Source organism: Triticum urartu, chromosome 3A (assembly GCF_056163025.1).
Source record: "Triticum urartu cultivar PI428250 chromosome 3A, HENAU_Tu73, whole genome shotgun sequence".
In the NCBI taxonomy this organism is placed as follows: Eukaryota; Viridiplantae; Streptophyta; class Magnoliopsida; order Poales; family Poaceae; genus Triticum; species Triticum urartu.
In genome coordinates, this window is record NC_141875.1 from 39,718,656 (window position 1) to 39,739,367 (window position 20,712).

General features: G+C 46.0%; 1 protein-coding gene and 1 pseudogene across 2 annotated transcripts; one reads left to right on the top strand and one right to left on the bottom strand.

Annotated features, from left to right (window-relative positions):
* Positions 1-9,091: 9,091 nt before the first annotated feature.
* Positions 9,092-10,214, bottom strand: LOC125546583 (ubiquitin fusion degradation protein 1 C pseudogene; annotated as a pseudogene).
* Positions 10,215-10,439: 225 nt separating this feature from the next.
* On the top strand, positions 10,440-13,159 carry LOC125542617 (scarecrow-like transcription factor 11 (SCL11)). Of its 2 annotated transcripts, XM_087546209.1 has the most exons (6): positions 10,440-10,681; positions 10,786-10,925; positions 11,778-11,859; positions 11,940-12,022; positions 12,615-12,874; positions 12,974-13,159. In XM_087546209.1, exons 1-5 carry the CDS (start codon positions 10,637-10,639, stop codon positions 12,865-12,867), a joined length of 603 nt encoding a protein of 200 aa, XP_087402335.1. In that variant the 5' UTR covers positions 10,440-10,636; the 3' UTR covers positions 12,868-12,874; positions 12,974-13,159. The 2 variants fall into 2 exon arrangements, with proteins under 2 accessions (XP_087402335.1, XP_048561663.2); XM_048705706.2 differs by having other exon boundaries at positions 12,615-13,159.
* The last annotated feature ends 7,553 nt before the right edge of the window (positions 13,160-20,712 follow it).

Below are 20,712 nucleotides of genomic sequence, written 5' to 3' on the forward strand. Positions count from 1 at the left end.
GACAAACCTAGTTGAGGGACTAATGTGTTTGTGAGAAGTGCAGGAAAACACAGGTAGAAGTCCCTCATTGATTCGGTTTTACTACCAGAGATGACCCCTAAAAATGTATGAAGACATTGAAGACAAAGGTGGTATATGAAGATATTCACATTGAAGACTATGACAACAGAAGACACGTTATGAAGCCTATGGAACTCGAAGACTTAGATCTTTCGTAGTTCTTTTTATTCTTGTTGAGTCATAGGAACCACCGTACTGTTAAGTGGGGTCCAGGAGAACCAGTCAGAATGACTGAAGTGATGCCTAAATCAAAAACCTATGTCTTCGAGTGAAGACAATGAGAGCGAATCTTGTCCAGAGCCGGACAAGTCAGCTTTGCTTGTAGCCCAAGTAAAGTTGCCATGAGAGTTCAAAATCTGACCGTTGAGACACGTGTCAGTTCCTTAGTGACCCAGGGTCATTTCGGACAAATCAGGTCGGGTTGCCAAGTGGCTATAAATAGCCCACCCCCACAACCATAAACGGTTGGCTGCTCAGATTTCAGTGCACGGCTTTTGTCTTTTGAGAGCAACCCACCTCGAAGCCTTTGAGAGAAAATTCCTAGCGAGGAGAAAAGCCCTAACCACCCAGTGCCAGAGTAAATTGGACATCACTTAAGTCTTCGTGTCTGAGTGATCTGAAGACTTATTACACTTGAGGACTGTGCATCCTCCAGACGGTTAGGCGTCGCGTTCTGAGCATCCAAGAGAAATTGTGGATTGCCGGTGAACGAAGTCTGTGAAGGTTTGGGAGTCTACCTTGAAGACTTACCAGAGTGATTGGGCGAGGTCTGTGTGACCTTAGCTCAAGGAGAAAACGGTGAGGACTGGGTGTCCTGAGCTGCGTGTTCAGGACTGTGTGTCCGGGACTGTGTGTCCTTTGGTTTAAATACCTAGCCGCTCCAACCAGACGTACAGTTGTCACAGCAACTGGAACTGGTCCAACAAATCATTGTCTTCAACGTGTAACTGGTTTCATCTTCACTTCCTTTGACTTACTGTTATTCATTGTGAAGCCATTGCATGCTTGCTCTATCTTTTGTCTTCACAACGTAACTGTATGAGTTGTTTGGCTTCATAACTTCTTCCTACCTGATCCTTATTACACTGAAGCTGATTGTCACTGTGCTTTCACTATATTGAATACTTGACCATGGCTTGCCTTGTGTAATCTAACTTCCGCTGCATAGTAATAGGCATAATCTTCACTGTTTGTCTTCATAACTCCCAAGTTTTGAAGACTTTCATAAAAATCGCCTATTCACCCCCCCTTTAGTCGATATAACGCACTTTCAAAGTCTCCGACAAGTTCTTCAGCTGTAAGATGGAGGAAAACAGTTCTGTCAGTGAGCACATACTCACTATGTCTGGGTTACATAACCGCTTGACTCAGCTGGGAGTTAATCTCCCGGATGACGCGGTCATTGACAGAATCCTTCAGTCGCTTCCACCGAGCTACAAGAGCTTTGTGATGAACTTCAATATGCAGGGGATGGAAAAGACCATTCCTGAAGTATTTGCAATGCTGAAATCAGCAGAGGTAGAAGTCAAAAAGGAACATCAAGTGTTGATGGTGAATAAAACCACTAAGTTCAAGAAAGGCAAGGGTAAGAAGAACTTCAAGAAGGACGGCAAGGGAGTTGCCGCGCCCGGTAAGCAAGCTGCCGGGAAGAAGCCAAAGAATGGACCCAAGCTCGAGACTGAGTGCTTTTATTGCAAGGGAAGTGGTCACTGGAAGCGGAACTGCCCCAAATACTTAGCGGACAAGAAGGCCGGTATCACGAAAGGTATATGTGATATACATGTAATTGTTGTGTACCTTACCAGTACTCGTAGTAGCTCCTGGGTATTTGATACCGGTGCAGTTGCTCACATTTGTAACTCAAAGCAGGAGCTGCGGAATAAGCGGAGACTGGCGAAGGACGAGGTGACGATGCGCGTCGGGAATGGTTCCAAGGTCGATGTGATCGCCGTCGACACGCTACCACTACATTTACCTACGGGATTAGTTTTAAACCTCAATAATTGTTATTTAGTGCCAGTTTTGAGCATGAACATTGTATCAGGATCTCGTTTAATTCGAGATGGCTACTCATTTAAATCCGAGAATAATGGTTGTTCTATTTATATGAGAGATATGTTTTATGGTCATGCTCCGATGGTGAATGGTTTATTCTTAATGAATCTCGAGCGTAATGCTACACATATTCATAGTGTGAATACCAAAAGATGTAAGGTTGATAATGATAGTCCCACATACTTGTGGCACTGCCGCCTTGGTCACATAGGTGTCAAACACATGAAGAAGCTCCATGCAGATGGACTTTTAGAGTCTCTTGATTACGAATCATTTGACACGTGCGAACCATGCCTCATGGGTAAATTGACCAAGACTCCGTTCTCAGGAACAATGGAGCGAGCAACCAACTTATTAGAAATCATACATACTGATGTGTGCGGTCCAATGAGTGTTGAGGCTCGCGGTGGCTATCGTTATGTTCTCACCCTCACTGATGACTTGAGTAGATATGAGTATGTCTATTTAATGAAACACAAGTCTGAGACCTTTGAAAAGTTCAAGGAATTTCAGAGTGAGGTTGAGAATCAACGTGACAGGAAAATCAAGTTCTTGCGATCAGATCGTGGGGGAGAATACTTGAGTCACGAATTTGGCACACACTTAAGAAAATGTGGAATAGTTTCACAACTCACGCCGCCTGAAACACCTCAGCGTAATGGTGTGTCCGAACGTCGTAATCGCACTCTATTAGATATGGTGCGATCTATGATGTCTCTTACCGATTTACCGCTATCATTTTGGGGCTATGCTTTAGAAACTGCCACATTCACTTTAAATAGGGCTCCGTCGAAATCCGTTGAGACGACACCGTATGAATTATGGTTTGGGAAGAAACCTAAGCTGTCGTTTCTAAAAGTTTGGGGATGCGATGCTTATGTCAAGAAACTTCAACCTGAAAAGCTCGAACCCAAGTCGGAAAAATGCGTCTTCATAGGATACCCTAAAGAAACTATTGGGTATACCTTCTACCTCAGATCCGAAGGCAAGATCTTTGTTGCCAAGAATGGATCCTTTCTAGAGAAAGAGTTTCTCTCGAAAGAAGTAAGTGGGAGGAAAGTAGAACTTGATGAAGTATTACCTCTTGAACCGGAAAGTGGCGCAACTCAAGAAAATGTTCCTGAGGTGCCTGCACCGACTAGAGAGGAAGTTAATGATGATGATCATGAAACTTCAGATCAAGTTGCTACTGAACTTCGTAGGTCCACAAGGACATGTTCCGCACCAGAGTGGTACGGCAACCCTGTCTTGGAAATCATGTTGTTAGACAACGGTGAACCTTCGAACTATGAAGAAGCGATGGCGGGCCCGGATTCCGACAAATGGCCGGAAGCCATGAAATCCGAGATAGGATCCATGTATGAAAACGAAGTATGGACTTTGACTGACTTGCCCGATGATCGGCGAGCCATAGAAAATAAATGGATCTTTAAGAAGAAGACAGACACGGATGGTAATGTGACCGTCTATAAAGCTAGGCTTGTCGCTAAGGGTTATTGACAAGTTTAAGGGGTTGACTACGATGAGACTTTCTCACCCGTAGCGAAGCTGAAGTCCGTCCGAATCATGTTAGCAATTGCCGCATTCTATGATTATGAGATATGGCAAATGGACGTCAAAACGGCATTCCTTAATGGTTTCCTTAAGGAAGAATTGTATATGATGCAGCCGGAAGGTTTTGTCGATCCTAAGAATGCTAACAAGGTGTGCAAGCTCCAATGCTCGATTTATGGGCTGGTGCAAGCATCTTGGAGTTAGAACATTCGCTTTGATGAGATGATCAAAGCGTTTGGGTTTATGCAGACTTATGGAGAAGCATGCGTTTACAAGAAAGTGAGTGGGAGCTCTGTAGCATTTCTCATATTATATGTAGATGACATACTTTTGATGGGAAATGATATAGAACTTTTGGACAACATTAAGGCCTACTTGAATAAGAGTTTTTCAATGAAGGACCTTGGAGAAGCTGCTTATATATTAGGCATCAAGATCTATAGAGATAGATCAAGACGCCTCATAGGTCTTTCACAAAGCACATACCTTGATAAGATATTGAAGAAGTTCAATATGGATCAGTCTAAGAAGGGGTTCTTGCCTGTGTTGCAAGGTGTGAAATTGAGCTCAGCTCAATGTCCGACCACGGCAGAAGATATAGAAGAGATGAGTGTCATCCCCTATGCCTCAGCCATAGGGTCTATTATGTATGCCATGCTGTGTACCAGACCTGATGTAAACCTTGCCGTAAGTTTGGTAGGAAGGTACCAAAGTAATCCCGGCAAGGAACACTGGACAGCGGTCAAGAATATCCTGAAGTACCTAAAAAGGACTAAGGACATATTTCTCGTTTATGGAGGTGACGAAGAACTCGTCGTAAAGGGTTACGTCGACGCTAGCTTCGACACAGATCTGGATGACTCTAAGTCACAAACCGGATACGTGTATATGTTGAATGGTGGAGCAGTAAGCTGGTGCAGCTGCAAGCAGAGCGTCGTGGCGGGATCTACATGTGAAGCGGAGTACATGGCAGCCTCGGAGGCAGCGCATGAAGCAATTTGGGTGAAGGAGTTCATCACCGACCTAGGAGTCATACCCAATGCGTCGGGGCCGATCAAACTCTTCTGTGACAACACTTGAGCTATTGCACTTGCCAAGGAGCCCATGTTTCACAAGAAGACTAGGCGCATCAAGCGTCGCTTCAACTCCATTCATGAAAATGTTCAAGATGGAGACATAGATATTTGTAAAGTACATACGGATCTGAATGTCGTAGATCCGTTGACTAAACCTCTCCCTAGGCAAAACATGATCAACACCAGAACTCTATGGGTGTTCGATTCATCACAATGTAACTAGATTATTGACTCTAGTGCAAGTGGGAGACTGTTGGAAATATGCCCTAGAGGCAATAATAAAAGGATTATTATTATATTTCCTTGTTCATGATGATTGTCTTTTATTCATGCTATAATTGTGTTATCTGGAAATCGTAATACATGTGTGAATACATAGACACCAACATGTCCCTAGTAAGCCTCTAGTTGACTAGCTCGTTGATCAACAGATAGTCATGGTTTCCTGACTATGGACATTGGATGTCATTGATAACGAGATCACATCATTAGGAGAATGATGTGATGGACAAGACCCAATCCTAAACATAGCACAAGATCGTATAGTTCGTTTGCTAGAGTTTTTCCAATGTCAAGTATCTTTTCCTTAGACCATGAGATCGTGTAACTCCCGGATACCGTAGGAGTTCTTTGGGTGTACCAAACGTCAGAACGTAACTGGGTGACTATAAAGGTACATTACAGGTATCTCCGAAAGTGTCTGTTGGGTTGGCAAGAATTGAGACTGGGATTTGTCACTCCGTATGACAGAGAGGTATCTCTGGGCCCACTCGGTAATGCATCATCATAATGAGCTCGATGTGATCAAGTGGTTGATCACGGGATCATGCATTACGGTACGAGTAAAGTGACTTGCCGGTAACGAGACTGAACGAGGTATTGGGATACCGACGATCGAGTCTCGGGCAAGTTACGTACCGATTGACAAAGGGAATTGTATACGGATTGATTGAATCCTCGACATCGTGGTTCATCCGATGAGATCATCGTGGAGCATGTGGGAGCCAACATGGGTATCCAGATCCCGCTGTTGGTTATTGACCGGAGAGGCTTCTCGGTCATGTCTGCATGTCTCCCGAACCCGTAGGGTCTACACACTTAAGGTTCGGTGACGCTAGGGTTGTAGAGATATTAGCACACGGTAACCCGAAAGTTGTTTGGAGTCCCGGATGAGATCCCGTACGTCACGAGGAGTTCCGGAATGGTCCGGAGGTAAAGATTTATATATAGGAAGTCCTGTTTCGGCCATCGGGAAGGTTTCGGGGGTCACCGGTATTGTACCGGGACCACCGGAAGGGTCCCGGGGGTCCACCGGGTGGGGCCACCTATCCCGGAGGGCCCCATGGGCTGAAGTGGGAGGGGAACCAGCCCCTAGTGGGCTTGTGCGCCCCCCTTGGGCCTCCCATGCGCCTAGGGTTAGAAACCCTAGGGGTGGGGGCGCCACCCTTGCCTTGGGGGGCAAGGCTTCCCCCTTGGCCGCCTCCCCCCTAGGAGATTGGATCTCCTAGGGCCGGCGCCCCCCTAGGCACCATATATATAGTGGGGTGGAGGGAGGGCTGCGCACCCAAGCCCCTGGCCTCTCCCTCTCCCTCCCGTGACACTCCTCCGTCTCCCAGCGCTTGGCGAAGCCCTGCCAAGATCACCGTTGCTTCCACCACCACGCCGTCGTGCTGCTGGATCTTCATCAACCTCTCCTTTCCCCTTGCTGGATCAAGTTGGAGGAGACGTCTTCCCAACCGTACATGTGTTGAACGCGGAGGTGCCGTCCGTTCGGCACTTGGTCATCGATGATTTGGATCACGGCGAGTACGACTCCATCATCCCCGTTCTCTTGAACGCTTCCGCTCGCGATCTACAAGGGTATGTAGATGCACTCCCCTCTTGTTGCTAGATGACTCCATAGATAGATCTTGGTGAAACGTAGAGAAATTTTTTTGTTTTCTGCTACGTTCCCCAACAAGGCCAACCGCTGGTGCACGGGACCAGCCGACTGGCTCCTCGCGTCGCACGCCGTCCCTCGATCGCAACCAGGTGGCTCAACCTGGCGCGGGAGCATCGGATGGCGCAGAAACAAGACAGGATGGCGGGTCCCATGCTGCTGGCGGCGGGGTCGATATGGGATCTCGCGCCGCTGACGACAGGATCGAAGTAGGATCTCGTGCGGCTGTGTCACCTTCTGCCGGATCCTCTGCGTTGGATCCTCATACAGCTCCTGATGTGCCAACTCGGAGAACACGATCACAACACGGTATTGTAAAACCACAAGTTTGTACAGATGGTACGGTCAGGTATGACAAGCTTAAGATTCGGTTTGGGGGTTTAACGACCACTGGTGAACCAAGTAGTCTACATGAAGCTTTAAATGATACTAAGTGGAAAATGGCTATGAATGATGAGTATGGTGCTCTTATTAAAAATAAGACATGGCATCTAGTCCCACCAATACAAAACAAAAATGTTATTGATTGCAAGTGGGTTTACCGTATTAAGAGGAAGGCAGATGGTCAAGTTGATAGGTATAAAGCGAGCCTAGTAGCAAAGGGGTTTAAACAGAGATATGGTATAGACTATGAAGATACTTTTAGTCCCGTTGTGAAAGCAGCTACTATAGACTTGTTCTTTCTGTTGCAGTATCAAGAAACTGAAGTTTGAGGCAATTGGATGTTCAGAATGCGTTCCTCCATGGCGTTCTAGAGGAAGAGGTCTATATGAGACAACCACCTGGTTATGAGGTAAAAGGCAAGGAAAATTATCTTTGCAAGCTTGATAAAGCTTTATATGGATTAAAACAAGCACCTAGGGCTTGGTACTCCAAGTTAAGTGAAGAACTTCAGACACTTGGTTTCAAATCATCCAAAGGAGATACTTCCTTGTTCTTTTATAGGAAAGGAAATATCACTATTTTTATGTTGGTCTATGTTGATGATATCATTGTTGCTAGCTCATCACAAGATGCAACTGTAGCACTGTTGGTAGATCTTAAGAAGGATTTTGCCTTGAAAGATTTAGGTGATCTACACTACTTCTTGGGAATTAAAGTCAGGAAAGTAAAAGATGGAATACTTCTCACCCAAGAAAAGTATGTCTTGGACATGCTTAAGCGTGCAGGAATGGTAAATTGCAAGATTTCAAACATGCCTCTCTCTACATCAGAAAAATTGTCAAGAGAAGAAGGAGAACCATTGGGGGCCGAAGAGTCAACCAAATATAGGAGTATGGTAGGTGCTTTGCAATATTTAACACTGACAAGACCTGATATTTGTTTCCCTGTCAATAAGGTATGTCAGTACTTGCATTCTCCTACTTCTCAGCATATGACAGCAGTTAAGAGAATTTTGAGATATCTCAGAGGTACTATGAGTACAGGTCTAAAATTTACAAAGTCGGGCTCCAATATTGTTAGTGCATTCTCTGATGCTGACTAGGCAGGATGCCCAGACGACAGAAGATCAACAGGAGGTTTCTGTGTGTTTTTTGGTCCTAACTTGATTTCTTGGAGTGCACGTAAGCAAGCTACCGTCTCCAGGTCTAGCGCAGAGACTGAGTATAAATCTTTAGCTAATGCTACTGCTGAGATTATTTGGGTTCAAGCTCTGCTACGTGAACTTGGAGTTATGCACTCACCAGTTGCACGCCTCTGGTGTGATAACATTGGTGCTACATATTTATCAGCTAATCCAGTATTTCATGCAAGGACAAAACATATAGAAGTTGACTATCATTTTGTTCGAGAGAGAGTAGCTAGCAAACTACTGGACATTCGTTTTATTCCTACAGGAGATCAAGTTGCAGATGGTTTCACCAAAGCCTTATCATGGCGGAAGTTAGAAGATTTTAAAACCAATCTCAACTTGGTGAAGTTGTGATTGAGGGGGCGTGTTAGAAAGTATTGTACTTTGGGTATACGGTATTGTATAAACCGTACTCACCCGTAGATAGGGCTAGATCGTGTGCGTGTGTTTGTTGTAATCTGGTAGTTAGGTTGTTAGGGTTTATTCTCAGATCTTGTATAGGTTTTCTTGAGGATCAATCCATAACCTAACTACCGCGCCTTGTATTTTATCTCTGGCTATATAAACACATACGCGTCCCTGCCCAAAGGCATACGCTTCCACGCAAACTTTCAGGCCGGAGTGGATGGCGTCAGTCGATGATCGAGTCTTAGCCAGACCCCAATTTCGTATATAATAGATGTTGATAATTTTCTCTGTAAATTTGATGGAATATAGAAAAATTTGCTCATATTTATATGCATCAAGCAATACATAGACAACGACACTACATAGATCCCTTAATCAGTACACACTGAAAAAATGGCCAAATTTTCACCAACATCTAGGTAGATAGCCACAATACATTGTGTCAAAAAATAAAAATAAAAAGCCATATATTTTTCTTGGCAAACTTAAACTTCTGTCTGACTAACTGAAACCATCAACTGCAGACATTGTTTCAGTCGTTGGTTGGGTCTTCTAGAGGGTATACTTCTGGCCGGCGAACCGTTTGGCATCCTTGTCCTCCTCGCCGTCCACCTTCTTCGCCGATTTGGCGCCATGGGGCGGCAAGCGGCGGCCGCCGAAGAACCGAAGCACATTCTCACTAGCACTCTTCCCCTTGCCCGAAGATCCCGGCGCCGGCGCCGGCGCAGGGGGCGGCGTCTGCTCCACGGGCTTCCCGTCCATCCTTATCCCGACGCCGGCGAACCGCCGCTCGCCGCCGTGGGCGCAGTCCTGGCATGGGGCGGCGGCGACCTTCACCGGCGCGGGAGCAACCGGCGGCTCCACGTAGTCGAGCGGCGTCGCGAAGTCGACCTCGCAGTCGGTGTCGAGGGTGGAGACGGCGTCGGCGGGCGTGGCCTCGACGACGTCGAGCAGGTACCGCTTGTCCCCCTCGGCGACGGTGATGGTGTCGCCGACCGTGACCGTGGAGTAGTTCTTCAGGTTGTCCTCGAGCAGCTCCTTGTGGTCCTTGGCGCCCAGGAAGTCGGTGGTGTGCGGCCGCAGCTTGATGGACGTGGCCTTGGGGAGCGACGTGCTGGTCAGCAGCACGAGGTCGCCCTCCTCCAGCCCGAGCCGCGCCATGGCGTGGGCGGGCACGTGCACGAACCCCTCCTCGCAGCCGAACTCGAGCACGCCGCAGTGGGAGGCCGCGAGGGTGGCGGCGTTCTGGACGCGGAAGAGCATCGGGTACCCCAGCCCCACCGACAAGATCCGGTCCAGCGCCGACGCCGGCAGGATGACCCAGTTGCCGTCGTCGGCGCCCGCGTTGCCGAGGAGGGCCATGGGGCGGCACCGGAGGTACTGCGCCCAGCCGCGGCGCGACCGCTGCTGCAGGAGGTACGCCTGCCACGCCTCCTCCGCCTGCCTCGCGTGCTCCTCCTCCTTGCTCTCCCACTGCATCGCCGACGATCCGGCCGCCGCTGCCTCCATGAGAAGAGATCGAATCAACTCAAAAGATCGCTCTGAAGTTTAGAACGAACTCGATCGATCGATGGATCAATCTGCGAGTCGAGCCGTGGGTTTGCGCCCGCTTTTATCGATGGTTTCGTGGGTGCTACGGTCGGCTCGGTCCGAGTAGAACCGGGGGCCGACTACCATACGGTCTAGTGTAGGTCGGTAAACCGGGCCCGCGTGGCGGTGAGACGACCCAGCCGGAACCCGGGCCTTTCCATGACAAGTGGGCCCGGCCCGTCAGAGCCAAACCCGGGCTTCGGTTGGGTCAAAGCCCGTGTCCGTCTCTGTTTCTCCTCGTGCTCCCCTCCTCTGTTCTCTCCGGTGCTCCTCCCGCGAGACGAGACGGCCGCCTCTAAACCCTAACCCTAGATTGGATTACGGGGGCTGGGAGAGGGAGAGGGTCGGAGCGGCGGCGGCGGCGGCGGCGGCGGCGGCGAGATGTCGGCGAAGAAGGGGCTCTCGAGCACGCTGCGGAACCTCAAGGTGAGGAATCGAGCCCTCTGTCCTCCCGGCTGCTTCCTCTCGCCATGGCTTGGCCTCTTACGGGGGGTGTTTTCTCTTGTCCGTGTGCGTGTGCGGCGGTGCAGTTTATGCAGCGGGCGGCGGTGGCGCAGAAGATTGAGGACAAGGCCGATGTCGAGGTGGAGGAGGCGGCGGCCGAGGTGGTGATGACGCCGGCGGCCAACGGAGGAGGGGTTAGCTCGTCGGTCCAGGTCGCCAGGAAGTGGTACGTATGTGGGTTGTTGAAATTCCCGGTTCTTCTTAGCTGCAGATGGTTCTTCCTGTGTTGGTGTGTCTTGGTTGGGTATGCTCGGGTTAGGGAAGTTGTTGTAGAGGATTTTAGATTTGTTGTTATGTTGTTATTAAGACTGTACGATAGTGATGCAATTCTAGTAATATTTCTGCTAGCATAGTTACTGGCCCCTGCGCAAATGGAAATTGATGAAGATCGCACCGTTTTTGGATCAAGGTTTGTTACAAAAGGGAACTCGCACAAACTCCTGTGAACACTAACTAACAGTTTCACTTAGGAAAATGCCACATATTGGGGAGAAGTATGCCATATAGGTGAAATTCAAGTAATTTGTGTGCTATAGCTTATGCCATAGAAGTGAAATTCCAGTAATTTGTGTGATATAGCTTAGTTGCTGACCCCTGCGAAGCAGGGAACCGATGAAGAATCACACCACTTTTGGTTCAAGTATTTTTGGTACAAAAAGAAACTCATGCAAACTCCTGTGAGCGGTACCAGTTTTCCTTGGGCATCGCATATGGCGGAAAGTATGACTAGAAATGTGCTTATGCAGCTGTACCTAGTAACTGTTTGGGAGAAGGAGACTGTCGGCATAGTGTTACATTACATGCTTTTGTGTCTATCTTTTGAAGTTCAATCATACTTTGCAGCCTGGTCATAAATTAAAAACATGTTAAACAAATTTATTACTTGTTCTGTCAGAGGTTTTTCTCACCCTGTTTCAGCTTTAGATTTATTGCCTTTCCTATGCAGCACAAAATCCATGAAGGGTTACTAGCTTTGATTTGTCACTGCAGACTAAGCAAAACTAGTTTCTTTTTTCAGTGTAGTTGTCATGGAGGGTAATCCACATCCAGGAGCTGTAAAGGGTCGAATGTCATTCCAAAATTTCAATCCATCCATTGATGTGAGTTCTGTAGCTTTTTGTCCTTCGGGCTTTTTATGTCCTTTAGATGTCTGTTCCCTTACACAAGCCTAGACCTGTAGAAACTAAATGACGAGGCAAGTGGTCGCCCAACACAATCAGCTTCACCTAGTAATTCTCAACAAGACAGTGCAAATACCAGCAGGTTAGCTACTACCATGGTTCTTTTTCTCTTCTCTGTTAAGTTACCTTGGAAATGCCGGCTGTCACAAGTTACTTTTTAGCTATTCGCCAAGATTGATGCATTGCAAATGTGTGAAGTAATTATTTAGTTTCGGTTGCTTAATTTGGACCAATTTGATCGACAACATGTCAAGAAAACCTGTAGATTCCACTTTGTTGAGCTGGGCATGTCTATCCTTGAAGTGCTCAAATACAAGTTATATACTCAGAGTAACTGTATACTTTCGAGCTGTGTGAATAAAGGACGATGGTATTTTACTATTATTTTTTCTTTTAAGAAGTTATTATTGATAGAGCACATAAACAACTTTAGATTGGCATACATACTGGGTGATGTTTTTATTTATTTCTGATGCAGTTCTTTTATGTTCAAACTATTGCTAAAAATTAGATTCAGTTTGATCTCTTGAGTCCTGCTGTGCCATACATAATTGATATCCTATTCACCAGAAGAACACTTGCATTTATACATATAGTATATGTCTGCATCAGCTATCTTTGGCATATGTAGTTTTGAGGCTTTTTGATGACTTAAGTGGGAAATGAAACTGCAGAGTGGATGATATATCAGCATCAAGATTTAGAAGCTTCAATGTTGATAGTTCAGAAAGCATATCTCTGAATGAGTTGAAGAGAAAAGAGCCTGGGCTGGAGATGGAAACACCACCATCGCGTAAGCTGCCAAAGACGACTGGCCAGAACGTGGATGGCCAGCCGTCTTCGCAGAGCAATGGTCGTGGGTCTGGCAAGTCGAACAAGCATGAAAAGCTTGACTTTAATCTTCTCAGAAAACGGAAATCAAAATGAGGCCCAGGTTAGCATTAGCCAAGAGAGCTCTGTGTACTCCATATGTCACCATTTGTACTCTGTATCTGATCAGCCTTGTGCGTTGTTCACTGAATTATTTCTGTAGTAGCAGGTAGCCAGGTTAAACCTGCAGTGATATATCTGTTATTAACTTGAGAAGCCTACTGGGTAACATGGTATCTTACATTGGGCGCTTTTCTTCTGTTTTTGATGGTGCTGTACTCCATTATCACTTGTAAGATGTAAGATTCTACAGCAGCTGTGAGAATTTAAAGTTTTGGGGTAAGTTTTTTTTTGTTGTTGTTGCTGTTAAAAGTCATGTGCATTATTGGCGTTACAATTGTGCTGTGCCGTGTTCATGTACGGGAATTGGAATTTATTGTTGGCTTCAGAACACAGACAATCAGCCATGGTCTGATTGTTTGTCTCAGCAATGGAATGCAGAGTTGCAAGATACCCCATCTTTTGGTTTATCCTCCATCATGTTTGTATGGTAATCTCATACTCCCTCTAGTAATCAGGCTGAACTGACTATTAAGCATAGAATAACTGATTGGCATGGAATAACTGATTGGCATGGTGACACAATGTACTACCTCCGTCCCATAATATAAGATCTTATTACATCCAATATGCTGGATGTAATAAGATCTTAAATTATGGGACAGAGGGAGTAGTTATAGTAACAGGTTCTAACAGATTCACAATTCAGAGTCATTTGATATGAATGCTACATGAAGAACATAAGCCAGATGACGGAACGCAGTTGGTCTCGATATTCACTCTGTTGCCTCTCATATCTGCTGGAGACCATCCCGCACCACGGGCGAATGGCATGAAGAGCATGAGGGCTGGAGAATAAAATGTGTTTGGTTTGATCTTCAATTCTTTGGAAAAAATATAGGCTCGCAACCCTTTGTGATGCTGCCTGCTGTACCATGCTTTGCAGACCTATAAGCATTTGGTTGTATATCAGCTGACGAATCAAACAATCAACTAACGTGACATGGGCCTTGAAGAAACTGAGTTTTTTCTCAAATAGCCAACCAGCAACACAATTTTGCAAGTATTATTATTGTCAATTTCCTTCCAAAAAGAATTGCTTTGCGAATTAACAAGAGTCGTACATAACATGATAAAACATATTTTTGGAAGGAGGCAAAAGCCTCATTCATTAATGACGAGGGGAAAATAAAGTTTAAGCTGCACTGTCCAACATGGTGAAAAGTGATTTCTTCCCCTCCCACCCTACTTGAATTAAGCAGAGTCGAATTTGTGAGCGTCTGTTTCTCACAAAAATACCCACATCAAAGAGCATGGGACAGCTCGCCTCTCCTACATTAAGCAGACCCTGTACATTATGATTAGTGATAAGCACCTCACATGACCCTGCATGATACAAACGCCAAGACAAGATTCGACGGCATCCAGGGGACGATGGTGACGCCCCAAATATTTCTCATAATATTACTTGTTCAACAGAGAAACAAAGGGGCAGGACATCAATATAAGCTCTATTTTGTCTAAGGAATCCTCTTCAAGCTGTTCACTTTGTATATGGCTCAATTGCTTGGTTGCTGATCAACCTCCATGTTTTCTTTCAACCATCTCCGTATTTTTAACTTTATCTTTGTTCTTATTGTTATCCATTACTCACTGTTTTGGCAGCCGACATATTTCCACAAGCTACCTGGAGCTAGGCGAAATGATGTTTCTCGAAAAATTCACTCATTCTAGTGCAAGAACCCAAAGAACTTCTCCCTTGTCGCTCCCTCCAAGCGACTCTGGGTGACCTCTCCCAACTGCCTTCCCGATGGCAGTCGGGCTGGTTTTGTCGGCCTGTGTATAAGGTATCCATGGACATGAACAATAATGCATGCAAGGATTTCACCGACGAGGAGATTTCCGATGCCATGTTTCAGATAGGGTCACTCAAGGCGTCGGGGCTAGATGGGTTCCCAACACGGTTTTTTCAGTGGCACTGGCAACATAATTAATATTGTCAAGTTATTCTTCGCTTCAGTAATGATGCCAGAAGGTGTAAACAACACCGTTATTGTTTTGATCCCCAAGATTGACACACCGACTCGCCTTACTGATTTTCAGCCTATTAGTCTCTGCAACGTCATCTATAAGGTAATAGCTAAATGCCTTGTCAACAGACTTAGGCCTATTCTGGGTGAGCTGGTGTCCTCGGAGCAGAGTGCTTTTGTACCGAGCAGGTTAATTACTTATTGACAATGCCTTAATTGCCTTCGAGTGTTTTCATGCGATCAAGCAGGAAAAAGATCCGGAGCAAAGCTTCTGTGCCTATAAGCTGGACCTCTCCAAGGCTTTTGACAGGCTGATTGGGTTCAGCCACTAGGGTTGTTTGGAGCGCTGAACCAAAATAGTGGTAGCGTTTTGTGAAATTAAGAAAGGTGGTAGTTTGCCGTAACCTAGCCCGTAATGTGGTAGATTTTTGCTATTTACTCTAATTCCCTTGCTACATTGGCTAATACATGTATTCATCATATGGAGATAACTAATGTGTGCTCATTATGTGGTCTCAAGCCAGAGGACACATTTCATGTGTTTGTAGGTGCCCAAGGGCAGTGGACTGGCGAGCGATGGCGCAAGTGTGGCGTCTCCCTAACCTCGAAGCAGTCCGTAACACGAGATCTGAATGGGCACTTGACCTCACATTGTGGACTGCGATGAAGGGGATGGACTGAGACTACTCATGTTGTTGGCGCTGCTTGTTTGTGCAAAACAAAATCAAGCATGACAAACCGGCGCAACCAATAGAGGTCTCATGAAAGTTTCTGTAGAGCTATGTCACTTCTCTCTTGGGCATTCAGTAGTCCCAACAGGAGATTGGGACAAGAGAAATATGGTTATCTAGCAGGAGGGTTCCGAGCAACCCATATCACATGTGGAGATCCAAAACAAACCGGTTCGCAAGTGAAATCCCCCGCCGGTGAACTGGACGAAACTCAACGTAGACGGCTCCTTCTCTCCCAAGGATGGGACGACAGGCGTGGGAATGGTGCTGCGTGATCGCAACGGCGACATCATCTTCTCGGCTTGCAGGTCCTTGGGGCCATGCCCGGATGCCTTGCATGCGGAGCTCACAGGATGCATGGAGGGGCTGGCTCTAGCGCGCCAATGGACGGATCTTCCAGTAATCTTGGAATGTGATAGCCTGCATTCAATCCAGCTGATCAGTGCTAGGAGGAAGGACCGGGTGAAAGTGCAATATTGCACTAAAGTGTTTTTTTGACATTGTTGACAACTTCATTTGTGTTTGTAACCACATGCTCTAAGTGTTAACAGCCCTGATTAAGCTAAAAGTGAAGCATGGATGGTTATTTCCTCTCTTATTGGAAAAAGGAAAAGCGGTGCGCTCAAGAAAAGAAGAGTACCTTAAAGTTTTCTTAGTTCTTGAGTCCTTAGGGCAGCCGCACTATTAAGAGGGGGTGCATCATAAAAACATCCGGGGAATCAACTTACCTTCTCACATTGATCTGAAAATCCTAGTGCCAAGTTTCTGTTCAGGCCGGAACTTCCGGGACGGCCGGAACTTCCGGGGCCCGGAATGTCCGGGCGGGGTCCGGGAAGCTTCCGGGTACCCAGAGAAACTGCACTTTTTCGTGCAATCTTTCTGTGTAGCCCGGAACCTCGCCGGAACCTGGCCGGAACTTCCGTCGGCCGGAACTTCCGGGGCGTCCGGAACTTCCGGGTCCGGAACTTCCGTCTGTAGCAGGAACTTCCGGGCTACGCAGAAATCTGCCTCCAACGGCCAGATTTCATCCCCACCTATAAATAGTCTTCTTCTTCCTCACAAAGGAGTTGATGCCTCCATTTTCTCTCACCTCCATTTTCAGACCTCGATTTCTTGAAGATCTCCCTCCTTAGCCAACCAAAGCTCTTGATGTTTTGAGTAGCGAAGGAGAAGTGCTCGATCTACACATTCACCAAAGCGAAAGTTGATTCCCCCCTTGTTTTTTGTGGTGCTTCTTGTTACTCTTGGAGGTTGGAGACTCCTAGGCGGTAGGAGTGCTCCGGCGAGGAAACGACCATTGTGATTTCCCCTGGAAAGTTTGTGAGGGTTTGGAGACCACCCCAAGGTCTACCACTAGTGGTTGAGAAACACCTTTGTGGTGTTGTCTCAAGGAGAGAATAGGGTGAGCCTTCGTGGCGTTGGTGTGCCTTCGTGGTAACATCCACCTCTCTAAACGGTGACATAGCTTCCCTCCAAGGAAGTGAACATCGGCATACATCCTCGTATCTCGGAGTTGCGGTTATTCCTAACTCTAACTCTCTACTTGTGGTTACTTATCTCTTAGCACTTACTTATATCATCTTGTGCTTGCTTACTCATATATTTGGGTCACTTGTTTATCTTGCTTAGCTCATTACTATCTTACTTACAATTGTTAGGCTCACTTTCACTTTCCGCATTATTGCCTAAAATTGCTTAGTAACAATTAAAATTTGTAATTGTACCTATTCACCCCCCTCTAGGCCCATCTCAATCCTTTCAATTGGTATCAGAGCCTCGTGCTTTATTCTTGTGGCTTAACCGCCCTAGAGCAAGATGAACCCCGATGGGACTCCCCTTGTTGTTGATCCGAAGGATAAAGGTGAGGCTTCTTCTGAAGTCAAGTCCTTTACTTTTGAGGATCTGGAACGGGCCCTTGCTAAGCAAAAAGAGGAACATGATGCTTCTCTTGAGGCCTTGGTCCAAATGAGACTAGCCACGTTGTCCACGGTGCTTGCACCACTTTCGGGTGGTACGACTTCGAGGCCAACCGTGCCTACTCCGTCACTTGGTCAACAACCTCCTAGCAATGAACACTCCAGTGTTCCTTGGCTTTATGCAAGACCCCAAGTTGAGAAACCGAAATATAACCCTCAAGGCAAACCTCCTTTACTTGATGCCACTTCCGATTTTGCCTTGTGGAGAGTTGCTATGCAGGATCATCTTCGATATGGAAATGATGAGATGCTGGAGATCTTGGAGTATGGTTACCATGTGGTTGATCCAAAGAATCCTACACCAAGAGAAATTTATGACAAGAATCTCAGTGACACTGCAACCATGTGTATAAGGATAGGTATGGTTGAAAAGCAAAGGAGAACTTTCATACACATCACAAGTGCCAAGGAACTATGGGAAAGTATTATAAGATCCAAGACTGGTATCTCCACCCTTCGGAGTGCTCAATATGAAATTGCCAAGGGGAAATTGCAAAACTTTTGTATGGAGAAAGGTGAAACTCCAAATCAACTCCTTGAGCGTCTCATGACTCTCACCGCTGATATTGAGTCATGTGAGTGTGACAAGACACAAGATGGATTCAACATGACTAAGTGTTTCCTTGTGGACAAGTTGCTCCATGCTCTTGCACCATATCACCATCAAATGTTATGGGACATAAGACAACACCATGCCTTCAAGGAAATGACTAAAGATGACATCATATCCACTTTCCAACTATTTGAAGAGTCAAAGGCAAATGCTACAAAACATCTTGCCATGCATGGTACTCCATCGTCAAAGATCAATCTTTCATTGAAGGCCAAGCATGTATGTGAAGATGAGCAAAGTGAAGAAGAAGAAGAAGATGATGATGAAGATGGTGATGAGGTTGAATCTGATGAGGGCCCTTCATATGAAGGCATGGCTCTCTTTGTCAAGAAGTTTAGCGCGGGAAAATTCAAGGGAAGATTTCAAAAGAAGAAAGTAAGAAAATGCTACAACTGTGAAGAAACCAACCACTTCTCCAACGAGTGCCCTTATGAGAAGAGAGAAGATAAGCCAAGGTTTCCCAAGACCTTTCCCAAGAAGAAGTTGCCAAATCCTTTGAACTCCAAGCTCAAGAAGAGAGATGGGAAAGCAATGGTTGCTCAAGAAGAATCCGACCCGGATGATGTTAGTGGTGTTGCCGGAGTTGCTCAAGATTCTCAAAACACATTGAGGCTAGTCAACAAGAGTGGTGATGTTGTCACCTACAACTACATGAAGGACTACAAGGGCAACGCTCACAAGTGTCTCATGGCAAAGGCTGTGGTAGAAGATGGAGAGGACCAACACTCTCCTGACAAGGTCAAGGTAACCCCACGATCAAACCCTCCTCTTTTCACTCCTCTTACTCCTAGTGATGAGTATCTTGATGCGGAGGATAGTTATGAGGATGATGATATAAATGATCCTATGCTTGCTAAACTAAATAAGTTCATGTGCTCCCTTAAAGGAAAGAAGCTCACTATGTTTCGTATGCTTATGGAGATGGTGAGTAAGCACACCATCTCCATTAAGGAACTCAAAACCCTCGTCACCGAGGAAAAGGAAAAATATGAAATCCTTGAGCAGAAAGTCCAATATGAGGAAGCACGAAATGATGAACTATGCTTAAAAATTGGGTCAAACATTGATGTTCATACTAAAGATCTTGCCTCCTTGAAAAAGGCTATTGACACTTGCGAAGAGTTAATGAAGGATAAAAGTAAGCTTGTGAAGTCTAATGCTTCTCTCTCTAAGGATTGTGAGCTCCTATCCGTGTCCCTCAAGACTAAGGAAGAAGAGCTCACCCTTCTTACAAAGATCTTTGAGACACTCAAGCTCACTTATCTTGAAACTCTAGCCAAGGCTTACTCTTCTCCTATTATCAATGTTGATGCTTGTACTACTAACTCTAGTAGTGATCTAGCATCTATTCTTGAGGAGAATCTCTTTCTCAAGGCTCAAATCGAGAAAGGGCTCATGACATGTGCTCAAGGGCAAAAGAATCTTAATGAGGTATTGAGCCAACACAATGAAGTGTTTGCCAAACAGGGACTCGGGTTTGACCCAAGCACAAGCAAGAAGAATACGTCCTCCCAAAAGTGCACCACCCCTCTAAAAGAAACTTTTGTACGAGAAGGGCACAAGGAGAAAGGTAAGGTCGTTAGTGGGAAGGCCATAAGGGGCATGCCCACTCTCAACAAGCTAAAAGAGTTCATGCCTCCATCATATGTACTTCGTAAGACTACAAATGGAGAGGTTTATGCAAAGTTTGTTGGTTCTCGAAATGCATTCCGGTTTTATGCTATTTGGGTCCCTAAGACCCTTATGACTAACCTGAGAGGTCCCATTGCAAAATGGGTGCCTCTAACCAAGTCATAATTGTGTGTAGGTTGCTTTCTCCGGTGGAGTAAAATGGGTGATTGACAGTGGATGTACCAATCATATGACCGGAGCTAGCAAGTTGCTCTACGATTTCATGGAAGCTATTCAACCATTTATGAGCATTATGTTTGGTGGAGGATCAAAAGGATAGGTACTCGGGTTGGGCAAGGTGGCTATCACAAATGACATGTCTCTTGAAAATGTCATGCTTGTCCAATCCCTTAAATACCATTTGCTTTCTGTTCGCCAATTGGCTTTTGTTGGTTATGATACACTCTTTGGACTAACGGATGTGAAAGTCTTTAAGAGAGATACTCTCGAAGTGGCCTTTGTTGGAGAGTTGGATGGCAACCTTTACACAGTTGATTTCTCGAAAGAGAGCACATTCCATGCAACTTGTCTAATGGCCAAGGCCGACAAGCGCTGGCTATGGCATCGCCGGCTAGCCCATGTCGGCATGAGAAATCTTCAAGATCTCTTAAAGGGTAATCACATCCTTGGACTAACCAATGTCTCTTTTGAGAAAGATCGTATGTGTAGTGCATGCATAGCTGGGAAGCAACATCAATCAAAGCACCCACCCAAGAATATTGTGTCTACTTCAAGGCCTCTGGAGCTCCTTCATGTGGATCTTTTCGGGCCTCCTTCATGGATAGTCTTGGTGGGAAAAAGTATGGGCTTGTCATTGTTGA